Source organism: Xenopus tropicalis, chromosome 7 (assembly GCF_000004195.4).
Source record: "Xenopus tropicalis strain Nigerian chromosome 7, UCB_Xtro_10.0, whole genome shotgun sequence".
NCBI classification, from domain to species: domain Eukaryota; kingdom Metazoa; phylum Chordata; class Amphibia; order Anura; family Pipidae; genus Xenopus; species Xenopus tropicalis.
Window position 1 is genome coordinate 126,383,907 of NC_030683.2, and position 20,661 is coordinate 126,404,567.

A 20,661-nucleotide genomic window follows, 5' to 3' on the forward strand; every position below is an offset into this window, starting at 1 on the left:
TTTTGTCGCCCGCGGCTATTCTTTTGTTGCGCAGCTATTCTTTCGACGTGCGGCTATTCTTTTGTTGCACAGCTATTTCTTTCGACGTGCGGCTATTCTTTTGTCGCCCGCAGCTATTCTTTTGTTGCACAGCTATTCTTTCGACGTGCGGCTATTCTTTTGTCGCCCGCGGCTATTCTTTTGTTGCGCAGCTATTCTTTTGTCGCCCGCGGCTATTCTTTTGTCGCGCGGCTATTCTTTCGACATGCGGCTATTCTTTTGTCACCCGCGGCTATTCTTTTGTCGCGCGGCTATTCTTTAGTCACATGGCTATTCTTTCGTCGCATGGCTATTCTTTCGTCGCCCGCGGCTATTTTTTTGTGGCAAATTTTTTCATTCGTTTCACAAAACAATCCGCCAATGGCGAAACGCGGAAATTCGCAGCGAATCCATGCCTAGCAAAACATTTCGCCCATCACTACTAACAGGGTTGGACTATGGGGTGCAGAGCCCACCGAGGCTGCTGCCCCAGAAGCCCCGTGCCCCCCCCAAGTGACCCCTGCCAGGGCCCCCATCTGGAGTTGAGTAGGAGACCTTGGCCTTCTTGCTCTACATCTTCTTACAGCTCTATTGTATGTGAGGCTGCCACTTTTCAGGCTTCTTCTTACTGGTCAGGGCAGGGGGCGGATCAGCGGGGGTGGGTCCTTGATATCAGGGGCAGGGAAATGATGTTAATGGGGTGGGGCATGAAGTCAGGGGGCGGGTTAGAAAGGGACAGACACGCCCTATCAGTTTACGATAGGAGGTTTATTGCTGACAGTAAAACAGCCGCTAGACATACAAACAAACAACGGAGACTGGAGGTGCCTGAGTGTCCGGCGTTGCTTCCGTTATTCCCGCTGCTCATTGTAGCCGTGGCGACGGCAGTGGCGGTAGTGAGCCCTGGGGTCGTGGCGTCCCCCCCATTTGCCTTGGCGCACTGCACTGTACTGTGTATTTTCACATCCGAGTTCAGAGAGTTATTGCCAACTTGGCAGAGGTTTTCCGTGGCACAGCCGTACAGTGTGAAGGAGCTAAATCCTGGGCCACGTCCTGTATAGAACAAAACAGTGTTATCTTATTATATATTATTTAAAGGACAAGCAAGGGTTAATTTACGGGAGGTGCCAAATGGTTACGTATCCCAGGGTGAATGAAATAACTACATTTTTTAGCTTTTTTTCCCTGGGCTGGTGATCTATTTTGGAACAAAATGCAATGGGCTGGGAATCTCTCTGTGCCGCCATCTTGTTTTTAATTCCCAGGGATTGAGTATGCACAGTGTACAATAGTCCAAAAAAAATTACACATCTGCCACTAGAGGGTGTAGTAGCTTGTGGGATCCATTAGACATGCAGGAAGTGCATGGGCATGGCAGGAAGTGACATCATATGCATGTGCATTATGTCACTTCCTACCATGCCCACACAAAATGGCCCTCCAGGTACATCCCGCTACCCATTTTCTACCACTGGCTTTAGTAGGAAAGTATCTGGAGGAGTGGAGTGGCCTCCCCCCCTCTTCAAACTGCCACCCTAGGCACAGGGCCCGGAGTGCCTTTATGGTAAATACTTATCTTGTAGACTTTATTGTACCTGACAATTGAATGGACTGAGACAAACAATAGTTCTCATTGCCGGAACAGGACACCTGATCTGGATCAGAACAGCCATCGGAGAAGGAATAACAGCTTGGGCAATTCAACCCATTGGGCCGGGTATCTCTGGTATCGCTCCCTGGGGAGGGCAAACAGGTGGGATTTAGTTGCTAAGATTGTGATAGTGCTATACAGTGGGAGGGGCAGAGTGTCTGTATTGCAAGCAGTGGGTGGGACTAGAACACTGTGATAGCGCTATACAGGGGGAGGGGCAGAGTGTCTGTATTGCAAGCAGTGGGTGGGACTAGAACACTGTATAACCCTATACAGTGGGAGGGGCAGAGTGTCTGTATTGCAAGCAGTGGGTGGGACTAGAACACTGTGATAGCGCTATACAGTGGGAGGGGCAGAGTGTATGTATTTCAAGCAGTGGGTGGGACTAGAACACTGTGATAGCGCTATACAGTGGGAGGGGCAGAGTGTCTGTATTTTAAGCAGTGGGTGGGACTAGAACTCTGTGATAGCGCTATACATGGGAGGGGCAGAGTGTCTGTATTTCAAGCAGTGGGTGGGACTAGAACACTGTGATAGCGCTATACATGGGAGGGGCAGAGTATCTGTAACCCAGGCAGTGGGTGGGACTAGAACACTGTGAAAACATACAGTGGGAGGGGCAGGGTGTATGTAACCAAAGCAGTGGGTGGGACTAGAACACTGTGACAGCATACAGTGGGAGGGGCAGGGTGTATGTTACCCAGGCAGTGGGTGGGACTAGAACACTGTGACAGCATACAGTGGGAGGGGCTTGGTTGGCGAGGGTGGGAGAGGAACACTTACACATGGGTGCAGGGGGGGTGCAGTTGTCGGTGTCGCAGCAAGTAACTGTCTCTTTTCCTTTACTTTCTTCAACAGAAAACGTCCCACTTTTGTCGCAGTAACTTTCCTGAGCGCAGGATCGCAGGACGCCCATTTGTTCCGCTACAAACAACATAGGGCGGAGCTATTAACTGGCATATCAGCAGCACAGAGGGCACCAACCTGGGCTTTGTCTCCCCATCTGTTGGTTTCCTCCAACCCCCCGAAAACATACAGGTGGGTTAATTGGCTTCTGATACAACTGACCCTACTGTGTGTGAATAACATAGGGGCCTTGGTTATTATCCTCTGGTCCCAGTGGAGCTTACAGTCTGTATACTGAGGCTCAGAAGTTGGTCACAATTCCCTGTACTAAGCACAATTCAGCAGGAACAGCCCCCTAAGTTTGCTCATAGCCTGTACAGAGAGATACCATAAAACTATGGCACATAGGGATTCCCCTGTACTAAGCACAATTCAGCAGGAACAGCCCCCTAAGTTTGCTCATAGCCTGTACAGAGAGATACCATAAAACTATGGCACATAGGGATTCCCCTGTACTAAGCACAATTCAGCAGGAACAGCCCCCTAAGTTTGCCCATAGCCTGTACAGAGAGATACCATAAAAATATGGCACATAGGTATTCCTCTGTACTAAGCACAATTCAGCAGGAACAGTCCCCTAAGTTTGCTCATAGCCTGTACAGAGAGATACCATAAAACTATGGCACATAGGGATTCCCCTGTACTAAGCACAATTCAGCAGGAACAGCCCCCTAAGTTTGCCCATAGCCTGTACAGAGAGATACCATAAAACTATGGCACATAGGGATTCCCCTGTACTAAGCACAATTCAGCAGGAACAGCCCCCTATGTTTGCCCATAGCCTGTACAGAGAGATACCATAAAACAATGGCACATAGGGATTCCCCTGTACTAAGCACAATTCAGCAGGAACAGCCCCCTAAGTTTGCTCATAGCCTGTACAGAGAGATACCATAAAACTATGGCACATAGGGATTCCCCTGTACTAAGCACAATTCAGCAGGAACAGCCCCCTAAGTTTGCTCATAGCCTGTACAGAGAGACAATTCAGCAGGAACAGCCCCCTAAGTTTGCTCATAGCCTGTACAGAAAGATACCATAAAACTATGGCACATAGGGATTCCCTTGTACTAAGCACAATTCAGCAGGAACAGTCCCCTAAGTTTGCTCATAGCCTGTACAGAGAGATACCATAAAACTATGGCACATAGGGATTCCCCTGTACTAAGCACAATTCAGCAGGAACAGCCCCCTAAGTTTGCTCATAGCCTGTACAGAGAGACAATTCAGCAGGAACAGCCCCCTAAGTTTGCTCATAGCCTGTACAGAGAGATACCATAAAACTATGGCACATAGGGATTCCTCTGTACTAAGCACAATTCAGCAGGAACAGTCCCCTAAGTTTGCTCATAGCCTGTACAGAGAGACAATTCAGCAGGAACAGCCCCCTAAGTTTGCTCATAGCCTGTACAGAGAGATACCATAAAACTATGGCACATAGGGATTCCCCTGTACTAAGCACAATTCAGCAGGAACAGCCCCCTAAGTTTGCCCATAGCCTGTACAGAGAGATACCATAAAACTATGGCACATAGGGATTCCCCTGTACTAAGCACAATTCAGCAGGAACAGCCCCCTATGTTTGCCCATAGCCTGTACAGAGAGATACCATAAAACTATGGCACATAGGGATTCCCCTGTACTAAGCACAATTCAGCAGGAACAGCCCCCTAAGTTTGCTCATATCCTGTACAGAGAGATACCATAAAACTATGGCAGCATAGGGATTCCCCTGTACTAAGCACAATTCAGCAAGAACAGCCCCCTAAGTTTGCCCATAGCCTGTACAGAGAGATACCATAAAACTATGGCACATAGGGATTCCCCTGTACTAAGCACAATTCAGCAGGAACAGCCCCCTAAGTTTGCTCATAGCCTGTACAGAGAGATACCATAAAACTATGGCACATAGGGATTCCCCTGTACTAAGCACAATTCAGCAGGAACAGCCCCCTAAGTTTGCCCATAGCCTGTACAGAGTGATACCATAAAACTATGGCACATAGGGATTCCCCTGTACTAAGCACAATTCAGCAGGAACAGCCCCCAAGTTTGCCCATAGCCTGTACAGAGAGATACCATAAAACTATGGCAGCATAGGGATTCCCCTGTACTAAGCACAATTCAGCAGGAACAGCCCCCTAAGTTTGCCCATAGCCTGTACAGAGAGATACCATAAAACTATGGCAGCATAGGGATTCCCCTGTACTAAGCACAATTCAGCAGGAACAGCCCCCTATGTTTGCCCATAGCCTGTACAGAGAGATACCATAAAACTATGGCAGCATAGGGATTCCCCTGTACTAAGCACAATTCAGCAGGAACAGCCCCCTATGTTTGCTCATAGCCTGTAGAGAGAGATACCATTACTGTTGGTATTTTGGGTATAATAAACCTTTAAGCCAAGATAAATAGAGGACTGAGTCCCTGCCCAAACAGCAGTAATACTGAAACAGGACACAGAATAAAATAGCTGTATCTTACCCCCCCCCCCCCCCCCAACACACTCCTGTTAGTATGGCCCATGTACCTGTGAGCCTTATGAATAAAGAACCACAAACTTTTCCCGGGGGGCACTCCGTACTGTTCCCTCTGCAGGACATTGAACCAAACGCAGCACAAGATACACATGTGAGAGAGTGACCTGCAACATAAATACATCTGTCATTAGTAAAATTAGTGAATATGGGGCAGAAGTATCATTATCGATTGAACAGTCTGTTTTGTTTTTATTTATTTCTACTGAAAAAGACAGTAGGGTACCGCTTATTGTGTGCCCAGAACTTCTTTATATGTTTGTGTACACTTGCTGCAAATGTGCTGATGATTTCCCACGCCCCCTAAGCTAAGCTTCCTAACAGCAGCCCACTGAGCATGTGCAGTGCCACTGACACACATAAGATGCCTAACAGGCCTGGATCAATACTGTTATAAGACTGCTGTACCTCTGGGCGGGTCCAGTGTTTTTTGTATGGAATTTCAGCAGCTATCTGGTTGCTATGGTTTAGTTTAACTATAACTTTTAGTTGAACTTGCCCTTTAAAATAGGCATCCCATACCCCATTACAGAAAAGCTGGGCCCCCTTACCTGTTGGCAGAAGAGCTGACAGAACACACAGGAGCCCCACAGCCGATCTCATGGTGAGCAGGTTCCCCGGGATCCACATACAGAGAGATAATGGCAGCTCCAATAATAAATGGAAGGTTGGAGTGGGAGGGGCGGGAGGTGCCTGACTCACAGAAGGAAACTCGAAATCCAAATTCTATTTGGGTTGAATCATTATTTGGCTAAGGAAACCTGCACTCTGACCACAAACTAAATCCCAATGTTACTGAGCAATAACAAATAATCATTTGGGGATTTTTATGTTTGGCCCTTGACAGTTTATTTGGGTTATTTGGCCTTTAAATGATCTTTTAGTATGACATCAACATTGATATTCCGAGTCCATTTGCACTTGGTTTTTGTTGTTTTATTTTTGCGGTTTTTTAGGTACTTAAGTTTTTTTTAGCAGCTTTCCAGTTTGGAATTTCGTCAGATATCTGGTTGCTAGGTTCTTGTTTACCTTAGCAACCAGGCAGATGCAGGCAAAAACAAACAGGAGAGGAACTGAATATAATAATACGGAATCAAAAGCAACAATAATAGTTAAAATGAAGCTCACAGGGCAATCGTTTTGTGGCTGCCGGGGCATTTGAAAGCCATAGAGATGCACAAGGAGAAGTCAAATAATACAGTTGTAGAAAATAAATAAAGAAGACCAACTGCAAAGTTACCAGGAATAGGGAATTCTATAACGTTAACTTCAAGGTGAACGACCCCTTTCTATGACTTTCTGTTTTATGACATTTGTATTAAATTATCAGTTTTGAAGCCACAAATAAAAATGGTTGCTGTTTCTCAATAATGGATGGCCCCTATGCTTCTCATCAGCAGCCAGAGCCCACTGAGCATGTGCAGTGCCACTGACTCACTCTTATATATATATCAGCCCTATAACAGTAATGATCCAGGTTTTCATAGTTGCTCCCAGCAGCTTCCCATCTTGAATCTCGTTATGTGTGTCAGTGGCACTGCACGTGCTCAGTAGGCTCTGGGCTGCTGCTGGAAAGCTTAGGGGTGTCCTTAATTAACAAACAGCAGTTACTTCTGTCAGGGAACCCGAAACTACAGGGCTGATTATTAAAGGGGAGCTCCTACTGATCTGGCTGAGTACTTTGAACTCAAATAAAAAGTAACAGTTTTAGTCCCTCCTCCCCTGCCAGCATTTCAAATGGTGCAAAAAGAGGATAACTGTTTTGCAGCTGGATTTCAGCATATACAAATGTTATTTATTCATATGTTTTGAATATATATACATGTAGAGCTGTGGGCACATTGCACCGGTACGGAGCCCAAAATATAATGTGTAGCTTCTATAGGCTAATTCTTTATTTAGCTTCAGACTGCCCCTATAGGTATAAAAAGGTAAGGGCTTTATAACTATAAATTGGCACAGGCAGTTGTATAGTTGCATCTCTCTGCCCATCATTATTCCTGGCACCGACTTCCTTCTCTAGGGAAATTTTATTTGCCTCTCCCAAATACTGGGGCCCGTGCCAGGGAATAACCTCACTTGTACCCACAGTGCTGCCCGAATGAGATAGCACAAACACTAGGGTTGAGGGGACTGCCTCATACATGTGCAAATAGACAAAGGGAATTCTGGGAACTAATCCCAAAGAGCTCCAAGAAAATCTCATTGACATGGGTTTATCCTATAGGCTAAAGCTTGGAGTGCCTGTAGATAATAAACTTGGCTGTAGCAAGCAATGCCAGGCAGCAGCTGCAAGGGCAAACAAGGTTCTGAGCTGTATTAAATGGGGTATAGATTCACGGGAGGAGGGGGTTATTCTTCCCCTTTACAGAGCACTGGTAAGGCCCCATCTAGAATATGCTGTTCAGTTTTGGTCTTCAGTGCTCAAACGGGACATTATTGAGTTAGAGAGGGTCCAGAGAAGGGCAACTAAGCTGGTAAAGGGTATGGGAAGTCTCAGTTATGGGGAAAGACTGGCCCAGTTGGGTTTGTTTATACTGGGGAAGGGGCGCTTAAGAGGGGATATGATAACTATGTATAAATATATAAGGGGATCATATAATAACCTCTCTAATCTCATCTAATGAGACAATGATGGCATTAACTTCCCCTTGAAAATGTGCCAAGGACAGGCTGTCACTGACTATTCTATTCCTCTACTATTCTAAGGGGCTGATTTACTAAGACACGATTTCGAATCCGAATTGGAAAAATTCCGATTGGAAACGAACATTTTGCGACTTTTTTCGTATTTTTTGCGATTTTTTCGGCGTCTTTAAGATTTTTGCGGAAAAACGCGAGTTTTTCGGCGTCTTTACGTTTTTTGCGTAAAAACGCGAGTTTTTCGGCGTCTTTACGATTTTTGCGTAAAAACACGAGTTTTTCGGCGTCTTTACGAAAGTTGCGCAAAGTCGCGATTTTTTCGTAGCGTTAACACTTGCGCACAAAGTCGCGCCTTTTTCGTAGCGTTAAAACTTAAAAGGCGCGACGTTTCGCGCAAGTTTTAACGCTACGAAAAAATCGCGACTTTGCGCAACTGTCGTAATGACGCCGAAAAACTCGCGTTTTTACGCAAAAATCGTAAAGACGCCGAAAAAAACGCATTTTTACGTAAAAATCGTAAAGACGCCGAAAAAAATCGCAAAATTACCGATCATTACAAAAAAAACGCAATCGGACGCATTCGGCCCGTTCGTGGGTTAGTAAATGTGCCCCTAAGTCTCAATTCTAGGACTTAATGGTTCTCGGCAGTTTAACCCCCGGCGCGCTTTTTGTCAGTCTAAAAAAGTCACATAAAGTTTATAGATCTCGAATGTTTGTGGTTTCTAAATAAATCTTAAATTTTCCAAGAAAATACTCGAAAAATCAGACTTTTTCTCCCCGTAAATCCTATTGCCATCAGCCAAACGGGGCGTCAAAATTTGCCACAGAAAAATTCACTGCTCCTCAAAAAATTGTTGCCCACGTCAATAAAAATTTTTGTCTGTGTCAAAAAATGACGAGCTTCAAAAAAAAGTCACGTGTGACATTTTTGCCGTTTTTCGGCAGAACGGGACAGATTCGCTCATCACTACTGTTAACGTTTTATTTACACACTTGTGTTTTCAGTGACTGTTTGATGTGGGACAGCGGGGAGCCAATGGAAATGGATATATATTAGAACGTAATGGAACCCTTAAAGGTACAGTGCATGCAGTAATCTCAGTAATCTCAGAGATTAGTCTGGAATAATTTACTCTCCCAATACCTAACATTGGCCTTCACAGATGTCGGGGGGGATCCTACGGAAACACATGTGGGTCATTTTCACACCATTTGTACCTGGTGTTTCAGTATAAGAGGGGGGGCAATAGGCAGAGCAGGAGGAGACTGAGATTATCTGGGGCATTTTGGCACAAATATCACAGGGGTAACTGCCCTTTCTTGTGTCAGGGTATCGCTACCCAACCAATAAGCAGCCAGACTGGTTTCTGCAGGTATTTTTTAACCTGATATAATGTTTTATATTGGCAGTTCCTTAGTTTTCTTATCTATAGTTTAGTAAGATCAGGGATCCCCAATGTTTTATACTCATGAGCCGCACTCGGATGTACAAAGTGTTGGGGAGCCACGTAAGCATGAAAGAAGTTCTTTGGGTGCCAAATAAGGGCAGTGATTGGCTGTTGGGTAGCCCCATGTGACTGCTGGCCTGCAGGAGGTTCTGCTTTGAAACTTCCAAAACTTGTCTCCAAACCAGAGATTTAAAATGCCACCTACTTTGTGGCCACTGGGAGCAACATCAGAGGGGGTTGGTGAGCGACTTGTTACCCCCGAGCCACTGGCTGGCAGTTCTTTAGTTTTTCTATCAATAGTTTAGCTAGACCAGGGGCCCTCAAACTTCTTAAGCAAGGGGTCATATCAGACTGTCGGGGGGCCGGACCGCCATCACTACCACCCCCCCGTCGTCAAACTGTGGCCCACTCCTGCATTCTTTTCCAGCCTCCCCCACCAGCACTCTGTCCTTCCATCTCCCCTCCCGACCTCTTCCAGTTCCCCCCGGGCTGCCGTCCGTCTCCCTTACTTTCTCTATGCACCGTCCGTCCTCCATCTCACTTCCCCCATCCCGCTCCCCGCCGAGTCCTCTCTCTCTCTCCACTGCCAGGGGTGAGGACGCAGCGGGGGGCCAGATCCGGCCCACGGGCCGTAGTTTGGGGACCGCTGAGCTAGACCATAAACTGTATCTATACGGCCTATTCATGTGGCCAATCGCCCTATCACATTATTAATATCAGGAAGCACTAAATACATATTTGGGCGAGACATATTTGATTTAGTCTTTATTAAGAAAGAGAGGTACAGAGCCCCCTGCTGGGGACTGAGGGAGATTTCCACCACATAAAGGACAGAAACATAGATGGGGAGAAGGGCCTCTTTCCTTCCACGGACTTGTCTCCTTCTGACGCTGCCATACTGACATACAAACATAGGGCTCTCTTGGAACCATGGCTGCTTGTAAGGTGCTTCTTCATGAATCTTCACTGATCAACCTTCTCATTTTAGTGGTTTGAAACCACATATAAACACATATTCACTAAAATTTATTAAAACAACCATTTTCAGTGTCAGACTAGGTGGTGCAGAGCCCACTAGGGCTACCGTCCCTGGGGCCCCACAGCCAACCCCCCCCCCAAGCGCACATTATTTAAACATGTTGGGGGAAAGAGATGAGTAGCCCTGGGGAGCTCCGTCGGGGATCAGGTCTAGGCTGGCCCAGTCCGACCCTGACCATTTTTTAAACACATGAAAGAAAAAACCCAACGAAAAGGAACCACAAATTGCACAACAAATTGTTTTTTTTATAAGAATTTTTGTGCTCTTACAAACGAACCAAGAAAGAACCAAAAGAACCATGAAAACTGCTCAAATCAACTCCCCGAAATTCCGAAGAGGCGCCAAATTTCCCCCTACAGGCAACCTTGTGCAACTTCGGAAAACCAAAGCGCTGTGTAGGCCTTCCCACTGAAGTAGCAGAGATCTAGGGTTGGACTTGGCCACCGGGAAAAAACCCAGTGGGCCCCGGCGGCCCAGACCCAATCCGATCCCTTTTGCCGCTTCCCCTGGCTGCCGATGTGTTTCCCTGACGCGTTTCACTTACACATGCTCAGGGGAGGACGTCGGGCGGGGGCCCCTGCAGGGGGTTTAGGGGGGGTGCGGGTGATGTGGCCGGGGGGGGCACCTTGGGGGGGTGTGGGGCCTCTGGGGCAGCAGCCTCGGTGGGCCTTTCACCCCCCCAGTCCGACCCTGACTGGGGTCCCCTTTGTCTTGTCTAAATATGAATATGGAAGTGACAGTATAAAATATTATACCCACTTTGAGAAGACGAAGAAGGATGCAATTTATATAATTGTTTTGGGTTTTTTTTATCTGTTTTTATGTCACATTTTTAAGGTTTACAACAAAATTCTAAATTTGAAAGTCATAAGAGGTAGGTACCATATATGAAAACAATCTACTGTGTTATCTGCCCCCATCAATCTTGTTCAGTTGTTGTAAGGGATTCAGAAAATGAATGATGTAGAGAGTAATAGTCTGAGACAATTTGCAATTGGTCTTCAGTTTTTATTATTTGTGGTTTTTATGTTATTTAATTTTTCATTCAGGAGCTCTCCAGTTTGGCATTTCAGCAGCTATTTGGTTGCTAGGGTCTAAGTTACCTTAGCAACAAGGAAGTGGTTTGGATGAGGGGTTGGTATATGAATAGGAGAGGGACTGAATAGAAAAGAAAGTAACAATAACAATAAAACTGGAGCCTCACAGAGCAATAGGTTTTTGGCTGCCGGGGTCAGTGACCCCCATTTGCAGAAACTGCAAAGATTCAGAAGAAGAAGGCAAATAATTAAAAAAGAATAACAAATAAATAATGAAGACCAATTGAAAAGTTGTTTAGTATTGGCCATTGTATAACATACAAAAGTTTAGCTTAAGGGTGACCTTGATTTGTTTTTATTTTTTATGTTTTTATCTAACAGAAATATTAGGGGAAAAACAGAATTGTCAGATAAATGAAATTCTCCACTGACAGGAATACAATAAACCTGTTTTAATATTGGTATTTCCCAGTATTGAGCCCAACAGGTGAAAACATCACAGGGGTCATTTATGAACGAGCGCATCAAAATGGGCGGGGTTGTGTCAAAAGGGGTGCGGTCACGGCAAAAAAAGTTGCGCGCAACAAAAAGTCATGTGACATCTGCATTTGGCCATTTTGAGAATTTTTGTGTAGTTTCGTTAATTTTTTCGGTGAAGCAAAACACTGAAAATTCACTTATCACTAATCTATAGTGAACTGGATACAGTAGGGGTGATTTATAAAGACTGGGCAAATTTGCCCCTGGGCAGTAGAGATGTAGCGAACTGTTCGCCGGCGAACTAATTCGCGCGAACATCGGGTGTTCGCAAGTCCGCAAATTCGCGAACTTTTCGTGATGTTCGCAATTTGGGTTCGCCGGCACCGAAAAAATCGCAAAACTTACGATAACGGTACGAATTCTCCGAAAAAAATCGCAAAACTTACAATAACGGTACGAAAAAGTCGCAAAACTTACGTTAACGTTACGAATGATCCAAAAAAGTCGCAAAACTTACGATAACGTTACGAATGCTCCGAAAAAGTCGCAAAACTTACGATAACGTTACGACTGCTCCGAAAAAGTCGCAAAACTTACGATAACGTTACGAATGCTCCGAAAAAGTCGCAAAACTTACGATAACTTTACGACTGCTCCGAAAAAGTCGCAAAACTTACGATAACGTTACGAATGCTCCGAAAAAGTCGCAAAACTTACGATAACGTTACGAATGCTCCGAAAAAGTCGCAAAACTTACGATAACTTTACGAAAGCGCCGGAAATTACGAAAAAGCCGCAAAATTACCGATCATTTCGAAAAACGGCGTGTGTCAATTTTTCAGAGGTTTTTGCCCTTGATCCCCCTCCTGCATGTCACTGCCCAGGTCGTGGCACCCTTTAAACAACTTTAAAATCAGTTTTCTGGGCAGAAATGGGTTTTCTAGGTTTTAAAGTTCGCCTTCTCATTGAAGTCTATGGGGTTCGCAAAGTTCGCGAATATTCGCAATTTTCGGCGGAAGTTCGCGAACAGGTTCGCGAACTTTTTTTTTGAGGTTCGCTCTACTGGGCAGTAACACATAGCAACCAACCTGTGATTAGTCCTTAATCCAGCTGCAGGTTGAGCAGTGAAAACAAATACCTGATTGGCTGCCATGGGTTACTGCCCAGGTGCAACTTTGCCCAGTCTTTATAAATGACCCCCGCTATATCCTATTCACTATTTATTAGTTATGAGCGAATCTGTCCCATTTTGCTTTGCCGAAAAATTTGCCAAACTGCTGAAAAATTCAAGAAAAAAGGTGACTTTTTTGATGCGACCGTGTAATTTTTTTGACTAAATTCCTTCACGATGGTGAAATGTGGAGTTTTGCAGCAAATCCTGAGCGTAGAAAGTCTGCATATAACTGCTATTTTTTATTTACTTGTATCCTAAATATATGTTTATTAGCACAAGGCAATGACCTATGAGAAGAAAAGACATGCTGTGGGCACCGTTGCTGTTAGGAATGGTGCAGGTAATGGCACTATCTATACGGAAGCCCTGACGGCTCATACTCCAGTTGCCAAACTTGCAGTGAGATTCAGTGCCGCAGCCACGGAACGTCTGGATTGTGCTTTCCCAGAGTCCTGTGGGGGGAAAATATTGTGAATGTAAGTAAAGGGGATATAAACCCAACCATAACGCTGTCCCACTGCGCCCCCTAGTTTTGCTATAGAAGTTGTCGAAAAATGTAATTATAGATGCAAGGAAATTCCCCAATGAGAATTCTACTGAGCAAACATCTCATTATAAGTGCAAGAGAAGTGACCAATGAGAATGCTGATTCCCAGCACTGTGTCAGGCCCCTTGCTGGTACCTTACATATAGAGATAATGATGGCATTTTCCCCGTCATTATATGGCACAGGAATCAGACATGGGGATAAAGGGACAGACTTGTTCAGTGCTGGGAAACTGTGCTTATTGCTCCCAACTCCAATTGCAGGAACAGAGAACAGGGAGCCGGATTTACTCACATCAGCTGGGATTCTCATTGGGGGATTTCTTGCATTTGGCCATTGGCGAATTGTTTCACTAAACCTTTGCCAAAAAAAAGGCACATTCGAACACTACAAACACAAAAATGTCTAAATTCCATCCTGGGCAAGATGCAAAGGCTAAAAACAGTGAAAGAAATGAGATATTAGGGCTTTAAAATACAGTACAACTGAAATAAGTTTTACCTTGATGATTATGAGTTTGTGTAAAACATTTGTCCTCCTTCCCAACGCATTCGATGTTGCTCTTAGCGCGGCAATGATAGCCGGAGTAGGCGCAGGTTGGGCAGCTCAGCCCATTGGGCTCCCTGTTATCCTTTGGCCCTTGGTAAGGAGAAAATCACAATAATACAGAATATACAGCACTCTGGGGGTGTTCTGGGGGTAATTGGGGGCACTGTGTATGGGGACAATTGGGGGAACTGTGTATTGGGGTAATTGGGGGCACTGTGTATGGGGACAATTGGGGGAACTGTGTATTGGGGAAATTGGGGGCACTGTGTATGGGGACAATTGGGGGAACTGTGTATTGGGGAAATTGGGGGCACTGTCCTTGGGGGCTATTGGGGGCACTGTGTATGGGGACAATTGGGGGCACTATGTATTGGGGAAATTGGGGGCACTGTGTATTGGGGACAATTGGGGGAACTGTGTATTGGGGTAATTGGGGGCACTGTGTATGGGGACAATTGGGGGAACTGTGTATTGGGGAAATTGGGGGCACTGTCCTTGGGGGCTATTGGGGCACTGTGTATGGGGACAATTGGGGGCACTATGTATTGGGGAAATTGGGGGCACTGTGTATTGGGGACAATTGGGGGAACTGTGTATTGGGGAAATTGGGGCACTGTGTATGGGGCATTTGGGGGCACTGTGTATTGGGGACAATTGAGGGAACTGTGTATTGGGGCAATTGGGGGCACTGTGTATGGGGCAATTGGGGGCACTGTGTATGGGGGAAATTGGGGACACTGTCCTTGGGGGCAATTGGGGGCACTGTGTATTGGGGAAATTGGGGCACTGTGTATGGGGGAAATTGGGGGCACTGTGTATTGGGGACAATTGAGGGAACTGTGTATTGGGGCAATTGGGGGCACTGTGTATGGGGCAATTGGGGGCACTGTGTATGGGGGCAATTGGGGGCACTGTCCTTGGGGGCAATTGGGGGCACTGTGTATAAGGAGCAATTGGGGCACTGTGTATGGGAGCAATTGGGGGCACTGTGTATGAGGACAATTGGGGGCACTGTGTATGGGAGCAATTGGGGGCACTGTGTATGGGAGCAATTGGGGGCACTGTGTATGGGGACAATTGGGGGCACTGTGTATGGGGACAATTGGGGGAACTGTGTATTGGGGAAATTGGGGGCACTGTGTATGGGGACAATCGGGGGAACTGTGTATTGGGGAAATTGGGGCACTGTGTATGGGGACAATCGGGGGAACTGTGTATTGGGGAAATTGGGGCACTGTGCATGGGGGAAATTGGGGGCACTGTGTATTGGGGACAATTGAGGGAACTGTGTATTGGGGCAATTGGGGGCACTGTGTATGGGGAAATTGGGGGCACTGTGTATGGGGGCAATTGGGGGCACTGTCCTTGGGGGCAATTGGGGGCACTGTGTATAAGGAGCAATTGGGACACTGTGTATGGGAGCAATTGGGGGCACTGTGTATGGGGACAATTGGGGGCACTGTGTATGGGAGCAATTGGGGGCACTGTGTATGGGAGCAATTGGGGGCACTGTGTATGGGGACAATTGGGGGCACTGTGTATGGGGACAATTGGGGGAACTGTGTATTGGGGAAATTGGGGGCACTGTGTATGGGGCAATTGGGGGCACTGTGTATGGGGGCACTGTGTATGGGGGAAATTGGGGGCACTGTCCTTGGGGGCACTGTCCTTGGGGGAAATTGGGGCACTGTGTATGGGGGCAATTGGGTACACTGTCCTTGGGGGCAATTCAGGGCACTATCCTTGGGGGCAATTGGGGGAACTGTCCTTGGGGCAATTGGGGGCACTGTGTATGGGGGCAGTTGGGGGCACTGTCCTTGGGGGAAATTGGGGGCACTGTCCTTGGGGGAAATTGGGGGCACTGTGTATGGGGGCAATTGGGTACACTGTCCTTGGGGGCAATTCAGGGCACTATCCTTGGGGGCAATTGGGGGAACTGTACTTGGGGCAATTGGGGCACTGTGTATTGGGGCAATTGGGTACTCTGTCCTTGGGGGCAATTCAGGGCACTATCCTTGGGGGCAATTGGGGGAACTGTCCTTGGGGCAATTGGGGGCACTGTGTATGGGGGCAGTTGGGGGCACTGTCCTTGTGGGAAATTGGGGGCACTGTCCTTGGGGGAAATTGGGGGCGCTGTGTATGGGGGCAGTTGGGGGCACTGTCCTTGGGGGAAATTGGGGGCACTGTCCTTGGGGCAATTGGGGGCACTGTCCTTGGGGCAATTGGGGGCACTGTCCTTGGGGCAATTGGGGGCACTGTGTATGGGGGCAGTTGGGGGCACTGTCCTTGGGGGAAATTGGGGGCACTGTGTATGGGGGCACTGTCTTCGGGGGAAATAACCTGCTCTGTTAGGTGCTACAGTATATATAAATACAATAAATGCTGCTAATAATACTTACATGCCACATCAGGCGCGGTGCAGTTTTCTGTGTTACAACAGGTTATCACCTCCAAGCTCTTGTAGTTTGTGTAGCTAAAGTGCGCGGTACTGTCACATCTGCCGGCATCCCCACAGTACTTTCTAATATTGTATGTTGTCAGGCCATCTAAGCAAAACGCATTTGAGCAACACTTTTATTATACATATTAACAGGCCTGTAAAAAATGATGAAATCAAATGCACGTATGGGATCTGTTATGCGGAAACTCGTTATCCAGAAAGTTCCAAATTACAGGAAGGCTATTTCCCATAGACTATAAAAATAATTAAAATTTTTAAATAGTATTCCCTTTTCTCTGTAATAATTTCTTGGATTTCTTACTATTGAGTGCTATTCTGATACCTACTGGGAGCTGCTATCTTGCTCCCTTCCCATTGTTCTGCTGATCGGCTGCTGGGGGTGAGGGGGATATCACTCCAACTTGCAGCGCAGCAGTAAAGTGTGCCTGAGTCTGAGCTGTCAGAAGGAGCCAGCGCTACACATTAGAACTGCTTTCAGCTAACCTATTGTTTCTCCTACTCCCATGTAACTGGAGGAGTCCCAAGCCGGACTTGGATTTCTTACTATTGAGTGCTATTCTGATACCTACTGGGAGCTGCTATCTTGCTCCCTTCCCATTGTTCTGCTGATCGGCTGCTGGGGGTGAGGGGGATATCACTCCAACTTGCAGCGCAGCAGTAAAGTGTGCCTGAGTCTGAGCTGTCAGAAGGAGCCAGCGCTACACATTAGAACTGCTTTCAGCTAACCTATTGTTTCTCCTACTCCCATGTAACTGGAGGAGTCCCAAGCCGGACTTGGATTTCTTACTATTGAGTGCTATTCTGATACCTACTGGGAGCTGCTATCTTGCTCCCTTCCCATTGTTCTGCTGATCGGCTGCTGGGGGGGAGGGGGGGGATATCACTCCAACTTGCAGCGCTGCAGTAAAGTGTGAGTGAAGTTTATCAGAGCACAGGTCACATGGCTGTGGCACCCTGGGAAATGAAGAATATGGCTAGCCCCATGGGAAAAACAGATTACAATGCAGGATTCTGCTGGAGAAGCTCTATTAACTGATGGGTTTTGAAAAAACATGTTTTCCCATGACGGTTTTGCTTTAAATACATTTATAACAGGTATGAATGATTGAATTAAACATTTTAAATTAAATACAGCTTTTTATGTGTGGGTGAAAGGTTCTCTTTAAGGTATGGAGATCCAAATTACAGAAAAACCCCTTATCTGGAAAGCCCCAGGTCCCGAGCATTCTGGATAACAGGCGCCATACCTGTACAGCACTTACCCGAAGATGTGACTTCTGTGGCGGATGTGCTACAGATTAGTCCTTGGGGACACTCAACAGTTTCGCCATCACAATTGATGGAACCTTCTATCATGCAGAGTGTGCAGGAAAGAGAATACGCTGCAAAACAAACCACATGGAATATCACATGGATGGAATACAGCAGGGGTCCCCAACCTTTCCTACTCGTGAGCCACAGTCAATTGTAAAAAGACTTGGGGAGCAACACAAGCACCATAAAAGTTCATGGAGGAGCCAAATAAGGGCTGTGATTGGCTATTAGGGGCCTCTATGCACCCTATCAGCTTACAGGGGGCTTTATTTGGTAGGAAATCTTGTTTTTATTCAACCAAATCTTACCCCCAAGTCAGGAATTCAAAAATTACTCCCTGGTTTGGGGGCACTGAGATCAACATCCAAGGGATTGGGGAGCAACATGTTACCCCCGAGCCACTGGTTGGGGATCACTGGGATACAGAATGGTGGGATATGTCTCAACACACCCAGGAACAGGGTGAAGGTCCTCTGTGTACTATATCTATATCATATTTTATCTATCTATCTATCTATCTTCTATTTATTTGTCTATCTGTCTATCTATCCTTCTCTCTCTCTCTCTCTCTCTCTATATATATATATATATATACCCTGGAACAGGGTGAAGGTACTCTGTATACTATATCGATATAATATTGTATCTATCTATCTATCTATCTATCTATCATCTATCTATCTTTATATATATATATATATATATAGAGAGAGAGAGAGAGAGAGAGAGAGAGAGATCTATCATCTATCTATCTATCTATCTATCTATATGCACCCTAGAACAGGGTGAAGGTACTCTGTATACTATATCTATACAATATTTTATCTATCTATCCTTATGTATATATATATATCTATAGAGAGAGTGACCATCTATCTATCTATCTATCTATATATACCCTGGAACAGGGTGAAGGTGCTCTATGTACTATATCTATATAATATTTTATCTATCTATCATCTATCTATCCTTTTATATATATATATATATATATATATATATATATATATATATACACACAGTATATATATATAGAAAGAGAAAGAGAGAGAGATACCATCTATTTATCTATACATATATACACCCTGGAACAGGGTAAAGGTGCTCTATGTACTATATCTATATAATATTATATATAATAGAAAGAGTGCCGCACTCACAGGGACTTGATACAAAGGAAAAAGTGTTTTTATTGAAAAAATTCCAACGTTTCGAGCACAACCAGTGCTCTTCCTCAGGGACAAACCAATATTATATATTGATATTACATATAAAATACTTGTACAATATCTTTATCCTAAGGGAGTAAACAGAGTTATTATAGATTGTAAGCTCTTTTGGGCAGGGCTCCCTTCCCCTCTTGTATCGGTTACTGATTGCTTTATATGTTACTCCTTGTAGAGTGTAAGCTCTTTTGGGCAGGGCTCCCTTCCCCTCCTGTATCGGTTACTGATTGCTTTATATGTTACTCCTTGTAGAGTGTAAGCTCTTTTGGGCAGGGCTCCCTTCCCCTCCTGTATCGGTTATTGGTTGCTTTATATGTTACTCTGTATGCCCAATGTATGTAACCCACTTATTGTACAGCGCTGCGGGGTATGTTGGCGCTTTATAAATAAATGTTAATAATAATAATGTAGAGTGTAAGCTCTTTTGGGCAGGGCTCCCTTCCCCTCCTGTATCGGTTACTGATTGCTTTATATGTTACTCTGTATGTCCAATGTATGGAACCCACTTATTGTACAGCGCTGCGGGATATGTTAGCGCTTTATAAATAAATGTTAATAATAATAATAATGTAGAGTGTAAGCTCTTTTGGGCAGGGCTCCCTTCCCCTCCTGTATCGGTTACTGATTGCTTTATATGTTACTCTGTATGCCCAATGTATGGAACCCACTTATTGTACAGCGCTGCGGGATATGTTGGCGCTTTATAAATAAATGTTAATAATAATATACATATACAGGTATATGTACTTACCATTAGATACAAGAGCTGCGAGGGCACACAGGAGTCCTACATCAGATCTCATTGTGAGTAGTTATTCCCAGTCGGTACAGTTTGCAAGTGATATAAATGAGGCAGAGACATTCAGACTATGTTTATATCATACACTTATTTACTAAAGGTGGAGCTGAAACAAATGGAGGGGGTTTGATTCAGGGTGGGGCATTCCCAGGCCAATTTCCATAGTGGCAATTATAGGTATTGGCACCTAAGTCTATGGGGCATTACCCAGAGGGTGTGTGTAGTTTAGGTTGAAAGTATTGTTAAACGGACGTTCCTTTCCATAAATACTCTTTATTTTTCCCAAACAGGAAGTGCTCCAGCGGCCATTTTAGGAGCATTCTTGGAAACCAATAATGTGCTTAAGTTTACTCAGGTGACAACCCAATAGTAACAGCTTCAGCTTTGCTTAGTAGTGAATTACATTGAATGCAGTAACTTTCACTTATACCTCAAGGAAATCATCTTGCATAATTTATCATTAAATCCTATAATTATCCTTGTGTGGAGCGAGGAATCTACATAGAAAACAAATCCAGCCCTGAGCAGCACATCTACAGTATTTACATATTTCACAGGCGCACCCAAAATATTCCCTAAATAATCTGCCTGAAACAACTGAACATTATCTATAACTTCCTTATTGTTATTCTGTAAATAGCACCGAGGCATTGCACTGGGATTATGGATCTCCTATAGATTCCATTCTAATCAAATAATTTATATTTTAAAGAATGATTCCCTTTACCTGTAATTATAAAACAGTACCTGTACTTGATCCCAACTAAGATATAATTACCCCTTATTGGGGCAGAACAGCCCTATTGGGTTTATTTAATGGTTAAATGATTCC

At 45.2% G+C, this 20,661-nt stretch overlaps 2 protein-coding genes across 2 annotated transcripts; both read right to left on the minus strand.

Annotated features, from left to right (window-relative positions):
• Window positions 1-767: 767 nt before the first annotated feature.
• LOC101732745 (phospholipase A2 inhibitor subunit gamma B-like) lies at window positions 768-5,782 on the minus strand. The gene is made up of 5 exons (XM_004919996.3): window positions 5,664-5,782; window positions 5,106-5,219; window positions 2,453-2,593; window positions 1,614-1,754; window positions 768-1,071 (listed from the first exon to the last, which is right to left on the minus strand). The coding sequence occupies exons 1-5, from the start codon at window positions 5,740-5,742 to the stop codon at window positions 773-775; spliced, it is 774 nt and encodes a 257-aa protein (XP_004920053.3). The 5' UTR covers window positions 5,743-5,782; the 3' UTR covers window positions 768-772.
• A 7,368-nt stretch (window positions 5,783-13,150) lies between these two features.
• Window positions 13,151-20,106, minus strand: LOC116412290 (phospholipase A2 inhibitor and Ly6/PLAUR domain-containing protein-like). The gene is made up of 5 exons (XM_031906240.1): window positions 19,782-20,106; window positions 17,753-17,872; window positions 16,429-16,575; window positions 13,982-14,119; window positions 13,151-13,385 (listed from the first exon to the last, which is right to left on the minus strand). Exons 1-5 carry the CDS (start codon window positions 19,831-19,833, stop codon window positions 13,177-13,179), a joined length of 666 nt encoding a protein of 221 aa, XP_031762100.1. The 5' UTR covers window positions 19,834-20,106; the 3' UTR covers window positions 13,151-13,176.
• Window positions 20,107-20,661: the final 555 nt, after the last annotated feature.

What these genes read in the sequence shown, in the direction of transcription:
- LOC101732745 (XM_004919996.3), bottom strand. Translation starts at nt 5,742, where the DNA reads ATGTGGATCCCGGGGAACCTGCTCACCATGAGATCGGCTGTGGGGCTC. An exon ending in TTTATTCATAAGGCTCACAG is followed by an intron (nt 2,594 to 5,105) that starts GTACATGGGCCA and finishes TGTTGTTTGTAG; the next exon opens with CGGAACAAATGGGCGTCCTG. An exon ending in CACCCCCCCTGCACCCATGT is followed by an intron (nt 1,755 to 2,452) that starts GTAAGTGTTCCT and finishes TGCCCTCCCCAG; the next exon opens with GGAGCGATACCAGAGATACC.
- LOC116412290 (XM_031906240.1), bottom strand. Translation starts at nt 19,833, where the DNA reads ATGAGATCTGATGTAGGACTCCTGTGTGCCCTCGCAGCTCTTGTATCT. An exon ending in CACAGAAGTCACATCTTCGG is followed by an intron (nt 16,576 to 17,752) that starts GTAAGTGCTGTA and finishes CGTTTTGCTTAG; the next exon opens with ATGGCCTGACAACATACAAT. An exon ending in ACAAACTCATAATCATCAAG is followed by an intron (nt 13,386 to 13,981) that starts GTAAAACTTATT and finishes TTCCCCCCACAG; the next exon opens with GACTCTGGGAAAGCACAATC.